At 50.6% G+C, this 12,288-nt stretch overlaps 8 protein-coding genes across 8 annotated transcripts; 3 read left to right on the top strand and 5 right to left on the bottom strand.

Moving 5' to 3' along the window:
* Positions 1-6: 6 nt before the first annotated feature.
* Positions 7-528, top strand: MIND_01057400 (Mediator of RNA polymerase II transcription subunit 10; the record flags this gene model as incomplete). Its single annotated transcript, XM_037367155.1, has 1 exon — positions 7-528. The coding sequence occupies exon 1, from the start codon at positions 22-24 to the stop codon at positions 526-528; it is 507 nt and encodes a 168-aa protein (XP_037216549.1). The 5' UTR covers positions 7-21.
* MIND_01057300 (Glutamine amidotransferase type-2 domain-containing protein) lies at positions 485-1,363 on the bottom strand (the record flags this gene model as incomplete). Its single annotated transcript, XM_037367154.1, has 1 exon — positions 485-1,363. One exon carries the CDS (start codon positions 1,361-1,363, stop codon positions 485-487), a length of 879 nt encoding a protein of 292 aa, XP_037216548.1.
* Positions 1,364-1,431: 68 nt separating this feature from the next.
* Positions 1,432-3,146, bottom strand: MIND_01057200 (uncharacterized protein; the record flags this gene model as incomplete). Its single annotated transcript, XM_037367153.1, has 4 exons — positions 2,927-3,146; positions 2,032-2,873; positions 1,529-1,981; positions 1,432-1,479 (listed from the first exon to the last, which is right to left on the bottom strand). The coding sequence occupies exons 1-4, from the start codon at positions 3,135-3,137 to the stop codon at positions 1,432-1,434; spliced, it is 1,554 nt and encodes a 517-aa protein (XP_037216547.1). The 5' UTR covers positions 3,138-3,146.
* Positions 3,147-3,183: 37 nt separating this feature from the next.
* On the bottom strand, positions 3,184-4,878 carry MIND_01057100 (uncharacterized protein; the record flags this gene model as incomplete). Its single annotated transcript, XM_037367152.1, has 3 exons — positions 3,184-3,609; positions 3,655-4,542; positions 4,594-4,878. The coding sequence occupies 3 exons, from the start codon at positions 4,876-4,878 to the stop codon at positions 3,184-3,186; spliced, it is 1,599 nt and encodes a 532-aa protein (XP_037216546.1).
* A 91-nt stretch (positions 4,879-4,969) lies between these two features.
* MIND_01057000 (Jumonji superfamily protein) lies at positions 4,970-7,217 on the bottom strand (the record flags this gene model as incomplete). Its single annotated transcript, XM_037367151.1, has 9 exons — positions 4,970-5,567; positions 5,616-5,685; positions 5,736-5,818; positions 5,865-6,013; positions 6,059-6,118; positions 6,166-6,434; positions 6,481-6,839; positions 6,887-6,982; positions 7,027-7,217. The coding sequence occupies 9 exons, from the start codon at positions 7,215-7,217 to the stop codon at positions 4,970-4,972; spliced, it is 1,875 nt and encodes a 624-aa protein (XP_037216545.1).
* Positions 7,218-7,311: 94 nt separating this feature from the next.
* MIND_01056900 (Phosphoglycerate kinase) lies at positions 7,312-8,879 on the bottom strand (the record flags this gene model as incomplete). Its single annotated transcript, XM_037367150.1, has 8 exons — positions 8,760-8,879; positions 8,661-8,706; positions 8,086-8,612; positions 7,970-8,035; positions 7,780-7,914; positions 7,705-7,729; positions 7,607-7,661; positions 7,312-7,552 (listed from the first exon to the last, which is right to left on the bottom strand). Exons 1-8 carry the CDS (start codon positions 8,871-8,873, stop codon positions 7,312-7,314), a joined length of 1,209 nt encoding a protein of 402 aa, XP_037216544.1. The 5' UTR covers positions 8,874-8,879.
* A 69-nt stretch (positions 8,880-8,948) lies between these two features.
* Positions 8,949-9,775, top strand: MIND_01056800 (uncharacterized protein; the record flags this gene model as incomplete). The annotated part of the gene is made up of 4 exons (XM_037367149.1): positions 8,949-9,110; positions 9,160-9,240; positions 9,289-9,373; positions 9,423-9,775. 4 exons carry the CDS (start codon positions 8,949-8,951, stop codon positions 9,773-9,775), a joined length of 681 nt encoding a protein of 226 aa, XP_037216543.1.
* A 1,624-nt stretch (positions 9,776-11,399) lies between these two features.
* MIND_01056700 (uncharacterized protein) lies at positions 11,400-12,287 on the top strand (the record flags this gene model as incomplete). The annotated part of the gene is made up of 4 exons (XM_037367148.1): positions 11,400-11,453; positions 11,497-11,729; positions 11,774-11,889; positions 11,941-12,287. The coding sequence occupies 4 exons, from the start codon at positions 11,400-11,402 to the stop codon at positions 12,285-12,287; spliced, it is 750 nt and encodes a 249-aa protein (XP_037216542.1).
* Position 12,288: the final 1 nt, after the last annotated feature.

The following is a 12,288-nucleotide window of genomic DNA, read 5'->3' as shown; positions in this document are numbered from 1 at the left end:
GTACTTTATTTCTTGACCGCCATGGCCACGGTCAACACTCCAGCTGCACCAGACTCTCCACGCTCTTCCCAATCGCCACCACCAACAGGAGTACAGGGTGACCTGGAGCTGGAACTGATGGGACTCGCACATGCCCTCTATAACCTTGGCACTACGGTTATCCACGACTCGACAAAGGATCGCGACAAGCCGGGAGGTGGCAAACAAGTCGGACTGCGTGTGAATGAAGTCATTGGGCATCTTTCCACCATAGAAGAGATGGCGCAAGGCATTCGCACTATGATTCCGATTCAAGTACTCATGGACATCGACAACGCTCGTAATCCCATGCAACTCACACGTGAACGACTCGAGCGCGCAGCCACAGAAAACCAATTCATAAACGGAAAAATAGTCGCCATTGACACGTATCGAAACTACCTGAATAACGCCATCGCACAATGCTTTCCCGAACTCGAGCAGGTGTTGGATAGTGAACCGACACCTACTCATCCTCCAACAATGCCTTCCGAGACGCCCCAGCGCTGACCAATGGAGACGAGCAACTTGCAGCACGACGTCCCGTGTTTGGCATAGGTTGTCGGCGTGTTTCGAGAGGCTGGCTAACATGACGGGTCATCTCCAGCGGCTTGCGGCTCTTTGGAAGCTTTATTTTGACAACTGCATGGTCTACCCTTGGTTTGGTGGTTGGTGATTGACTGGAAGTGTTGTGGCGGGAGGCAATAGGCGAGGAAGCATCTGGTTCTGGTGTCTTCATAACAAGTCGCTTGCGACGCACTGGCTCTTCTACTTCTTCTTCGACCTCAGCAAGACGTTCGAGCATAGGCGTTGCCGGTGTTCCATAGATAACTCTATGTCTCTTTCTGGAAACTGAAGTAGGAGTTGTAGGGGGAGGTGTTCTGTGTCGTGTTGTTGTGACTGAGTGGACATGTGTTCTGTTGTTGCGCAAGCCCACAATGAACTCTACTTCGTTTCGAATAGCAGTGTCCGTCCGAGTACGACTGATAGAAATACGCATCGCGATGGGAAGTTTCTCGTTGAGCGACTCTGCTACAGCAACCAAACCCGGGCGAGACATAGTCAAGAGATCTTCATGGCAGCAGAAAGGCAGCGTCGAAAGAGCAGTGATGACAACAACATCTTCAGTCAAGTCTTCGTTCTGGAGGGCTACGCGGGCTCTTGGTTTTTCGGGAGGCGTATCTACAACTGGATCTGGATCTGGTCTACCATGACGGACGGGTTTCTGGATTGGAGAGTTGGCGAGCTGGCGAGACTTGACTCGGGATAGCAGACGATGGAATGGGTTTGAGTTTGTGCCTGGCGGGCTGTGGGATAGGCTGCGCGACTTGCTGACTTTCGGCATGGCAAAACAGAAGAAAAGGGGAATAGCGTGACTGCCTACAATATAGATCGAGAAAAGTAAGTTACTTGCTACGTCTTCACTTTCTTGTCCTTTTTCTTCTTCTCTGGTTTACCCTCCTAAGTAATGTTGAGCTTGAAATATTGAGCGAGTAACTGTTATGCTTACTGGTGCGGCTGCAATGGCTTCTGCTTTTGCAGCTTTTTTCAAAGCTTTCTTTTCCTCCTTGGAAAGTTTGACCTTTTTCGGGGCAGGCTCCTCTTCCCCATCAACTTCCATAGCTTCACTCTTTCGTTTCTTCTCCTTCTTTTTCTTGGGCGAGGGCTCCAAAGTTGTCAAGGGCATTGGCTCGTCGTCATCTTCTTCGTCTTCAAGCGCTAAATCCTGCAACACCTTGCGCATCGCATCGGCATTTTTGGACGGCGCGGCGCCGGTCTCGAAGAAGTTAAGCCTCTCCTCAACTTGCTCCCGCAGAGCCTCGCCAAATTTGGGCGTTGGGTTGTCCGAGTAGCAGTCTATACGAGATGCGATCGAACACTTGTTAGCCAGGAACCGTGAAATCCGCCCCTTGTGCTTAGGGCCAGCGCGTCCGATGAAAGTTGAATGGTATATAAGGCCATACTACACAATCTTGAGTCAATACTTTGAAGCCACAAGGAAAGATGAAGTACCTTGGGAGTATTTCCTTTGGTTTTGAGGGCACGGAATAGAGCCTTTTCTGCACCGAGAATTTGAACCGTGCTAGCAGGGTACTTGCTCAGATTCGTGAGACTACCAGCGTGGCTGATGAGACGAGCACCGATTCGCTCGCCCAACAAAGCGGTCAAGCTTGGGGCCACAACGTTCATTTTCTCGGACAAGTACGACACTAGTGACTTGCGGTATTCGGATATGGACACAACACGAGTGGCGAATGCAGAAATGTTGAGCATGTCGATGTCGGAGAGAGAAGACCCCATTGACCCACGCGCGGCGTCGAGAATATTTTGTGCTCTTGTTGAGTCGTCGTCGAGAATTGCGGCGAGCTCGGGAAGTTTTTCTTCGTCCAGGGTATCCTTGTCGCCAATGAGTTGAGCAACGCGCGCGTACTGGTGGTTGTCTGGTACAATTCTGACGAGCTCGGGGAAGTGGTAGCCATACCATTCCCGCATCCGCATCGAGAATAAGTTGACGTCCTTGTCGAGCTGGTCGAGGAGGGCAATGGCCTGGATGATCATGTTGTCCACGCGATTCACGTTGAATTTTAGCTTTGACCGAGAGTACGAGTGCCCCAAACCAAGCTGGGCCTTGGTCAAGTCGTCCTCCTGTAACCCTTGCAAAAGTTTCGAGGCATGGAGCCGAATTCCGCGAATGATTTCCTGGGCCTCCTCCGAAGCGTCGCAGTTCACATTCACCCCATCCTTGATGCTTTTTCCAAGAGTAGGATCCGAGATAGCCAGCAAAACGGGTGTTTTTTTGGATGTTTTCGAAAGCGACAGCTCAAGGACGGATTTGAGGTGGTCATTCAGAATGCCTTCAAACGATATCAGTTGAGCTGGTGAGATACACCAAGTCCCCACCACACACCTTCCGAGACATCATTGGCATTCTCCAGTGCCTGAGCAGCGCTCTTGAACGGCAAGAAACTGACGAGCTCAACGATTTTGTTGAACTTTGCCAAGTCAGAGATGGATTGCTGGACAGCAGCGGAGCGTGCAGCAATATCGTCCGTGAGTTTTGTTTGGAAGACAGCATAGCCCGACGCAGACTCGAAGAGCGCGTGGGTTATCCGAGCCATGGCCGTGAATCCACAAAAGTTTTAAGTTACATAATAATGTCACATGCTATCTAAGGGAAAGGACGCCGCTGCGAGTTGCTCCTTCTAAACGAGCGGTCTTGGTCTTCTTGGTCTCTGAAGTAGTATCCCAAATACGCCAAAATTTGAGGCTTTCGTCTCCTGCCCCAGTAACAACCATGTCCCCTCCAGGCGATATAGCGCTGTAGAGAACGCGCGAGTCATGGGCATCTCGAATTTCGGCAACCTTTTCAAGACTAGGGTAGGACCAGACTCCGATGGCATTAGTAGGATAGCCGTGGGTGCTCAAAAGTTCCTTTTTATGTGGTGAAAAGTGGAGACTCGTGATTTGAGACGGTGTCGTGACTGTGTGAAGACGTGCACCCGTCGTGCTATTCCAAACGTTGATAGTCGCATCGTTGGTACCTCCGCCTGAAGCCAAAAGGTTGGGCTGCCACGGGGACCACGCGAGCGCCTGGCAAAGTCAGTAATACGATAACACAGAAAATATTGAACTCACCTTGACGGCCGCAGTATGGTTTCTCTTGGTCCATTTGGCATTGCCTGTGGCAACAGTGTCTCCTCCAACCGGCGTATCGCCCACTCTCCCATCCCAAATGTTGACCACATTGTCGTTTCCGCCACTGGCAATTAGTTCACCATCTTTCCTCCATTGCAGACCACAGACTTCGCCATTATGGCCCAACAACTCCATGACTTTATGCCTCGGGACACGGACATCGTGGTGCCAAACGCTCCCATCTCCACATCCAGAGCTCAGTAAATGGCTGTACCAAGAAAGAACGGCGATTTGGGCCTGATGGCCAGCCATAGTCCGCAGCTTAACGCCCCTCTCAACATCCCACAGCTCGACTTCTCCGGTTCCAAGTCCTATACCGAGAAAGGCGCCGTCCGCTGAGAAGTTAACACTGCTGACATAAGTGCCACTCGGTGCTTCGCCCATTTGCACAACAGCCCCGGTGTCTGCCTTCCAGATATACGTGCTGGTGTCGAGAGAAACCGCAACGCAATTGAGAGACGACCAGCTGACTAAGTTGAGGTAAAAGTCGTCGACAAGACCTGGAGCATCGAGGACTCGTTCAGGCTGTGTCGAAATTTTCCGCGTCTTATTCGTGGTTGAGCCAGTAGAGGTGGCAAGCGACCCCGGTCGGTTGGCATATAGCGGACGAGCAAACTCGCGTTGGAGGGCAAGAGTTGTGTCTGATGAGGCGGTTGGAGGAGGGAGATGGTATCCAAGAATGCGACGGTTGAGAGGTACACCAGTCGCTTCCACAAGTCGCGCTGTGTGACCAGGCGAAGCAGATTTGGTATTGAGTGCCATAGGGTCAAGTGTTTCGAGGTTGTGTTCACGGGATGTGATAAAGCGGTCGCGGTCAGCCACGTTTTTCTGCAGACAATCAGATTTTGTGAGCTTGACGTCAAAAGGAACATAACACACAATGGCAGGAGTGGAGCGTGACCGTTTAACTTCAGCAGGCTTCGAGATGGGAGGCGGCACATAGTCGAGAACGACTACATCGATTCTGCTCTCGACGCCACCCTTGCGGATTACCCCGCTGCTGGCTTGTCGTTGGAAAGCATCTGTCACTGGAATCGAAGAACTGGAGCGTTTGACGGGGCTGTCGAGTGTGACTCCGTTTAATGCAGAGGCGAGAGAGGGTGTCAGCGGGGTCTTCACTTCAGAGCGGACCCGGCGACGAGAGGGTGTTTTGAATGCGGACATGGTAGCGCGAAGAGAAATGTGTGACACTATTGTGACTTGGCGCGAAACAAACGTAACGTGACTTGAACGTGATCGCCTCGACGTGACTAAGCTACCACCAAGCCCAAGACTCAACTACCCGTTCTATCCGCTGCCTCTCTAGTCCATCGTTGGTCAACCGAACACGTACTATTTTGTCTGTCCGTCGCTTGAGTCGCACTTCGTCACCATCTTCACCCTCTTCATTAGCCCAATCTATCCAACGCTCTTTCCATCCAGAGTCTTGCTCAGTGGGTTTGGGTGCATGGAGAACCTTGGGCTCCTCTTCTGCCGTCTGTTCGACCATATTGTCCCACCTCCTAGGTCTGAAGTTCTTGAATTTAACGTGCTCTTCCTCTTCTCCTCGCTTCCTTTTAACACCCGAGCCACTGGGTTTGACGGTGTTGCTCTCATCGTCACTCGTATTACCTGCCGCAAGTCGTACCCGCCATCTGAGTTCCCGCGCAACAGTGGCTGCATCTTTGACGCGGTCTGACGGTATTTGCTCTCGAACCTCCTTCTTAGCTTGCTCCGTCCCACGCTCGAGAATACGAACTTCGGACACCAGAAATTCAGCCAACGCGAGCAATGAGCTCAGTACTCGAGATGGATAAGAAACATTTGGACCCTTCAAGTCTCGCAGATACTTGTCCCCAACATACCAACAGAGCCTGATGCTAGTGAGTATGACCAAAAAAAGATTGATTCATGGATCGCACTTGGTGAATAAAGGAAATCGGAATTTCTTGGGGACGTGGGTGGCTATTTCGATTTTCCGGATGTTCAACTCTGCGAAACCGATGAGAAAGAAAGACAAAAAGATAGGTTTTTTGACCTACGCATTGATGCAGCATATGAATGTAAGAAGTTACCCCCAAAGACGATAGTGTCTACAGGAGTAAAGACAGCGTGAATCCAGCCACTGCCAATGGGTCAACTTGGACGAGATAGGCATAGACGAAAGGAACCTGGGTATGATCATTGTGTTACCCGCTGTTAACACGACTTTGACGACCTCATCGACCATATCGCCCAGCCAAGTGTTCTGGAGCTCAGTCCCAGACCATTTCTCATATGCCGCCAGGTTTGCCGGGGTTGGTTTGATGAAATAGAAGACCTAATCATGCGTCATTGGCATTCTCTGAAAAACGAATGGGATCACTTTAGAGCCACTAAGAATGTGGTAGTACACAGACGACCCAGCAAAGTCTATGTGCCAATCCTAGAAAGAGAGCGTCAGAGGTTATTGGCAAAGATGGTGTTACACACCGTCCAGGCATTTTTAACGCCCATCAGACAATATAGCTGGACTTTGGGATAAGGGTGGCCTTTTCCTTTTCGTGTGCTGGGCCAGAAATTATCAACCCAGTCCAAGTCTCGAACAAGTTTGGGAGGGAGAACGAGGTTCCCTAATTCCGTGCCAGAGACTTCGAGCGAAATGACGTTATATATCTTCTCGCGCGCTGAAGGTTCTAGTTCGACATAGTCTGCCCATTTCCCGAGATTCCACCCAGGCGAGGCTGACTGTGTCGCAACATCTAATTTCCGATATTGGATGGGAGTAGAGTTTAGTGGACAACTCACCGACGACTTCAACTGGGACGTCTTCGCCAACCAGCTGAGCAACATCTTCAACCGACAGGCCTTCATCGGGCATTTTCATTCCCAGACCATCAGGTTTCTCGATCAGTATTGGCTCCGTCATGGCGGTATCGTCTTCTTCAAGCCAGTCCAAATTCACGTCTGCACCTTCCATTCGCTTGAACTGGTCGGCCTTGAATTTTTTGTTATCCAGCATTCGTTGCCAACGTTCAGGATCCGCATTCAGCCCGAGACTCAAATTTGCGTAGTCCTGATAATTGCGCTTCCGGTCTGACCTCCTTGTCGGTGCCTTGAAAGTGATAGTCCGCGTTGAATCTTGGCCCAAACAGGTTTTACAGAACCTATAGTTGTGTCAGTTGGGCAACGAACCGATGTCGAGGCTACTCACCACTTGTCGATTTTGTCCATGCTCAACGTTTTGTCTTCCTCTCCTGCGACTGCACATCGCCAATGATACCAGTCCTTGCACACGTCGCAACATATCCTGGGCGTCGTCAAGGGATGAAAGTGTGGCCTAAAGCTACTTACCAGTTCTCCTTCTCGAACTGGTTGAATGTGGCGCGCGATTCAGAGGTGCAACCTGGACAGCTGTCAGTTGGACCAGTCTTTGGCTCTGGCGCTGGTTCTGGTGTGGATGGGGAGGAGGATAAAGGTGAAGAGCCGGAAGCCCGTGTAGTTGTCGCAGTGTTGCGGGTAGAACGGCGGCGCGCACGAGCCATTACAAGAAGTATGATAAAGGTGAGAAGCGAGTCAACCTTGATCTCTAAAATTCGTATATGTATTACATGACACCTGTACATTTTTATTCCTTCTTCACTTTTCGCTCAACTCAGCAACGCCAGGTAAAACCTTGCCCTCCAACAACTCTAGACTGGCTCCACCACCCGTGCTCACGTGGCTCAGCTTTTCTTCTACACCATGCTGAGCGACAAGCGTCGCAGTGTCACCACCACCAACAATAACAACCGCCCCATTCTTAGCAGCGTCGATATTCGCCTCTAGAAGAGACGTGGAGCCTTCAGCAAAAGCAGGGAATTCGAACACGCCAGGAGGTCTGCAGTTTTTCGGTGAGTTCAAAAAACCCCCAAGTTACCGTCAAGACTCTCACCCATTCCAAAGAATTGTTTTGGCTTCCAAAACAGTTGTGCGGAAAAAGTTCTCGACTTTTCGGACCGACGTCGAGGCCTAGCCAGCCATCCGGAATACCTTCGGCATCTGTGGCATTCCCCGTCTAGATCTTGCGTTGACGGATATGAAAAAGCAAATACAGCACAAACAAACCTTGGCATTCTTGTCAAACTTATCAGCGGTGATGTGGTCAATTGGGAAAACCAGCTTGACGTTGTTCTTCTTTGCCTTTTCAATGAGCCCGGCGACTTTCTCGGACCCAGGTGCATCGAACAGAGAGTTGCCAATCTTGGAAGCGACAGTTGGACGCTTGGAGTAAGAAAACGAGGCGTATTGTGCTTACAGACATGTTGTCCAACGTCTTCTTGAAAGTGTACACCATGCCGCCACAAATGATGAGTGAGTTGACCTGGAGGGAAGGTAAGCAACGTGAAAGCTGGGGAATCAAGAAAAACGAGCCTTATCGAGCATGTTATCGATGAGTTGGATCTTGTCTGACACTTTGGCCCCACCAAGGATGGCGAGGAATGGACGGTCGGGGCTTTCGAGGGCTTTGGCGAAAAATTCCAGCTCCTTTTTGACGAGGAAACCAGCAGCTCTCTGGGGCAGCTTGATACCGACCATACTCGAGTGTGCTCTGTGGGCAGTACCGAAAGCGTCGTTGACATAAACATCGCCCAGCCGAGTAAGCCCCTCCCTAAACTCCGCAACCTTGGTGGGGTCAGCTTTCGTCTTCGTCCCGTCCTTGTTCTTGACAGAGCCCTCTTCCTCAATGTGGAAACGCAGATTCTCAAGGAGAATGATTGTGCCGTTGGATGCAGAGTTGACCGCTTTTTCAACTTCTGGGCCGACGCAGTCGGGAAGGAAGGTCACAGACGAGCCAATTAACTTCTCGAGTTCTGCAGCAACCGGCTTGAGCGAGTACTTCTCAACAACCTTGCCGTCTGGCCGACCCAAGTGGGACATGAGAGTGACGACAGAAGCGCCTGAAAGTAGCTAAGGATGATGGTCTGGTCGTATGCAGTGGATCTGACCATTTTTGAGCGCGTATTGGATTGTGGGGAGAGCTGCGACAATGCGCTATCGATGCCTCCGTTAGTTACGATGAAGGGCGATTTCGCAGGCAAACTTACCGCCGGATTAGTAATTTTCCCATCTTGCTGAGGCACGTTGAAGTCGACGCGGATGAGGACGCGCTTGCCATTGAGATCCAGCTCACTTATCGAAAGCTTGTTCGCGAGGGACATGGCAAGTTACAGGAAGGTTACGTGGTGTGACAACTTAGTTTTGGCTTCGTCTTGACCCCATCGTCTTTCCTTCCTATGGCCAGTCCAGCTGAGCCTGAAGGCCCTCCCAACACTCTTGGTCTTGATTTCGAGCAGAAGACGCAAGAAACTGAAGTGAAGAAGGACGATCTACTTGACAAGGAGAAGAAGAAACCATATGTCAATCCAGAACGCGTCAAGACTGGTGGTCCCCAACGCGTATGTGCCTTTCTTCAACGAACCACTGTTTACCCAACCGAATCTCTAGGACAAAATCACGGAGGAGGAACTCTCTGAGCGAATGGCTCGAATGCGGGAACAGAACGAAAAGATCAAGCAACGAAGATTGGTAGGTAACTATGTTTTGTCCAATCGTTGTCTCACCAGCAACCTCCAGGACGTACAAGCAGATGAAGAGGCATTCAAGAAGACCCAAGAGAGCGAGCGTGTTAGACTAGCTCAGATACGAAAGATCCAAGACGGTGCGAAATTGAGGCTGCCCTCAACCTGACCATACCAACACAAGTCCAGGCGTAGACCGCACGCGAGAGCAGAATGCTAAACGCAAACTTGACAAGATGCAGAACAGAGAATGGGACTCGGGCAAGCCGGTTGGCGGAGGCGATTCGAAGCAAAAGGCAGCAGCCAAAGTGGAGAGTCAGGCCCCGAAGGAGTCAACAGACCAAGTCACGGAAGAAGGGACTAAAGAAGAAACAACTAAATCGAGCTCTCCAAATGATTCAGGTAATTGGACTCGTGGTGGCGGACCTCGAGGATCATCAACTCGTGGACGTGGTCGTGGTCGTGGAAGAGGCATCTCGAGTCCGAAGTCGTCTCCGAAAGAAGAAACAAAAGCAGCAGCAGCAGAAACGAAGGCCGACTAGTCGTATGTATTATTTGTTATGCTTCATCTACTACATTTCCTGTACCGATACCACACACACAACTTTGTGTCACCTCCTCACAATCGTACGTTTGCCTTGCATTGACACTGGGAGACGCGTTGGCGAAACAGATGCGGTAGGAGTGGATTTCTTTCGAATGACCAATGGAGCAACCACCAGTGACTCTGTCTTGGTCAGGGATAGTCGATTGAGTTGACGCAAAACGGGTTTAGGAAGCCGTGATGCTTTAGTAGGGGTGACTGTTTGGAAAGAGGAATCGGGGTGTTCGACCAGCGACCAGGACTCTTGATCGTTATCCTCGCTTTCTGTCACCCTGGTAGGTGGAAACTCGTCGTGCTCCTCCTCGATTCTTCCTAGAGGTCCTAGATGTGTCGAACAAAGACTGTGTTTGGAAAATGAGGGAACCACATTGGCAATAGCGAGTTCACGAGGCCGTTGACGGGGCTTGGATAGGAAGTCGTCGTCCTGCTGGAAGGCAGCGAGGTTTTCCTTCGGCTGATGGATGTGTTGCTTGAGACCAGATTTACTGCGAGAATACCCTTGTTTTGTCGACGGAGGTATGTTAGAATCTATCTGGCCCAATGCCACACGATTTGGCTTATGAGGAAGTCGTTTGAACAGTCGTGAGCCATTCGATACTGTCGCTAGCTCGGACTTGAACGACTCGCTGGCTAATGGGGAGAGTGGTACAGCACTAACGTCGGTCTCGACCTGTGTTGACGGTTCAGTAGGACATGAAATCCCGCTCAGAGTGTCTTGTTGTGGCGGTTCAACAGTTGGAAGTGAAGCACGCCTTCTTGCGGAAATAAGTTCGTCGACAGCTTTCTGGCGGTCAGGAGGTAGCGGCTCGTGAATGCTGGAGATGCTAGACACAGAGGGCGTTACGGTTCCCACTTGCGAGCTTTCAAGGGCGAGCTGCTTCCAGTACTTTGCAATCTTCTTGATATCGCGAAGTTCTCTCCTCGCTTTGAGCGTCATGCTGAGAGATGCTCGGTATTCCTCCTGTGTGCGTGGGCCAGTAACGCTTGGGATAATAGTTGACCAGGGACTACCAGGAATGGCGGCAGCATCTTTGATCGCATCGACCAAGGCAGCGTCAGGGTCAACACCGGCGCGCAAAGCAGCATGAGCGTCGCCAAGTACTCGTTGATGAAGACCAATGTTGATCATGAGATTCAGAAAGCGTTCGTATTTGGCCAGTTTGTTGAGTGTCTCTTCCATTTCGAGTCTGTCTTTCTGGATCTGTCGCTGGAGAAGGGAGTTTTGATAAAGCTGAGTAAACAGATCTGCGTGAATAGTATCGAGCTGAACACGAAATTGTTGTCTTTCGGTTTGGCAGATGGCGAGGTCATTTTGTAGCCGAGTATTGGTCGTCTGAAGCTCGAAAATGGTGTTAGACGTGTCGGCGGGAGTTGGATATAGGAAGGTTTGTGGACAGGCAGTTGCGAACAAGGCGGTTTGTGCCGCATCAAGAGATTTTGGCCGGTGTAGGGTGTTGTCCCATGATGTGGGCGTGGGGTTAGGAATGGCAGAATCTGACTTGGTGCGCCTGTGGAGGAAGCGGAAGAAACGCATTTGTGTCGCGTCACACCGTGACAAGCTTATGGCAAACACTACTGTTGCAGGCGCGCTTTCGATTCACGGTCAAAATCCACAGGTAAACGCGTCTCTCCTTGTACTGATTTGATTGAACTTTATAGTTTCTAGTCGAAACCGTGATTAGGAATCGTATCTGGGAGTCAGTCTTTTGGAAAGAGCACTGTTTTGCGCTTACGGCTGAAACGCTCATCGACAAAGCTATCGAGCTCAAGTTTATTGGCGGCGTCTATGGAAACCAACGGCCGACCGAATTCCTCTGTCTTCTTCTAAAATTACTCCAAATTCAACCGGAGAAAGAAATTCTGGTTGAATATCTGCGTGCAGACGAGTTCAAGTTTGTGGAACTTTGTTTTCACGGATGCTGGCTGACTTGAACAGGTATCTTCGTGCCCTGGCAGCATTCTACATCCGGATGACATTCCGAGCTGTCGACGTCTATGAGTTGTTGGAACCTTTACTGAAAGACTATCGCAAGTTGCGGTATCGGAATATGGGTGAGTATATTCACTGTTTTACTCGGTTGCTGACTTATATATGAGCATCAGCGGGCTACTCGTTAACATACATCGACGAATTCGTTGACCAGCTGCTCACTGAAGAACGCGTCTGCGACATCATACTTCCCAGAATGACCAAACGCGGTATTCTGGAGGAGAACGGTGAAATAGGCCCTCGTCAGAGCAGATTGCTGGACGCGTTAGAAGGAAAGAGCGAGCACGGGAGTTATCGCAGTCGGAGCGAAAGCAGAAGCCGTAGTCGAAGTCGCACACCACAGTCAGATGCTGGCTCTCGCTTCGTTTCTCGCTCACCGTCTCGCTCAAGGTCGCCTTCCCTGCCGAGATTTCGCTCACGAAGTCGTAGCATCTCGCCTGATCGTATGGAGCTTGAGTAGT

The sequence above is a fragment of the Mycena indigotica genome, assembly GCF_014461135.1.
Source record: "Mycena indigotica strain 171206Taipei chromosome Unknown Mind.scaff0009, whole genome shotgun sequence".
Lineage (NCBI taxonomy): Eukaryota > Fungi > Basidiomycota > Agaricomycetes > Agaricales > Mycenaceae > Mycena > Mycena indigotica.
This window is presented reverse-complemented; position numbering and strand designations above follow the sequence as displayed.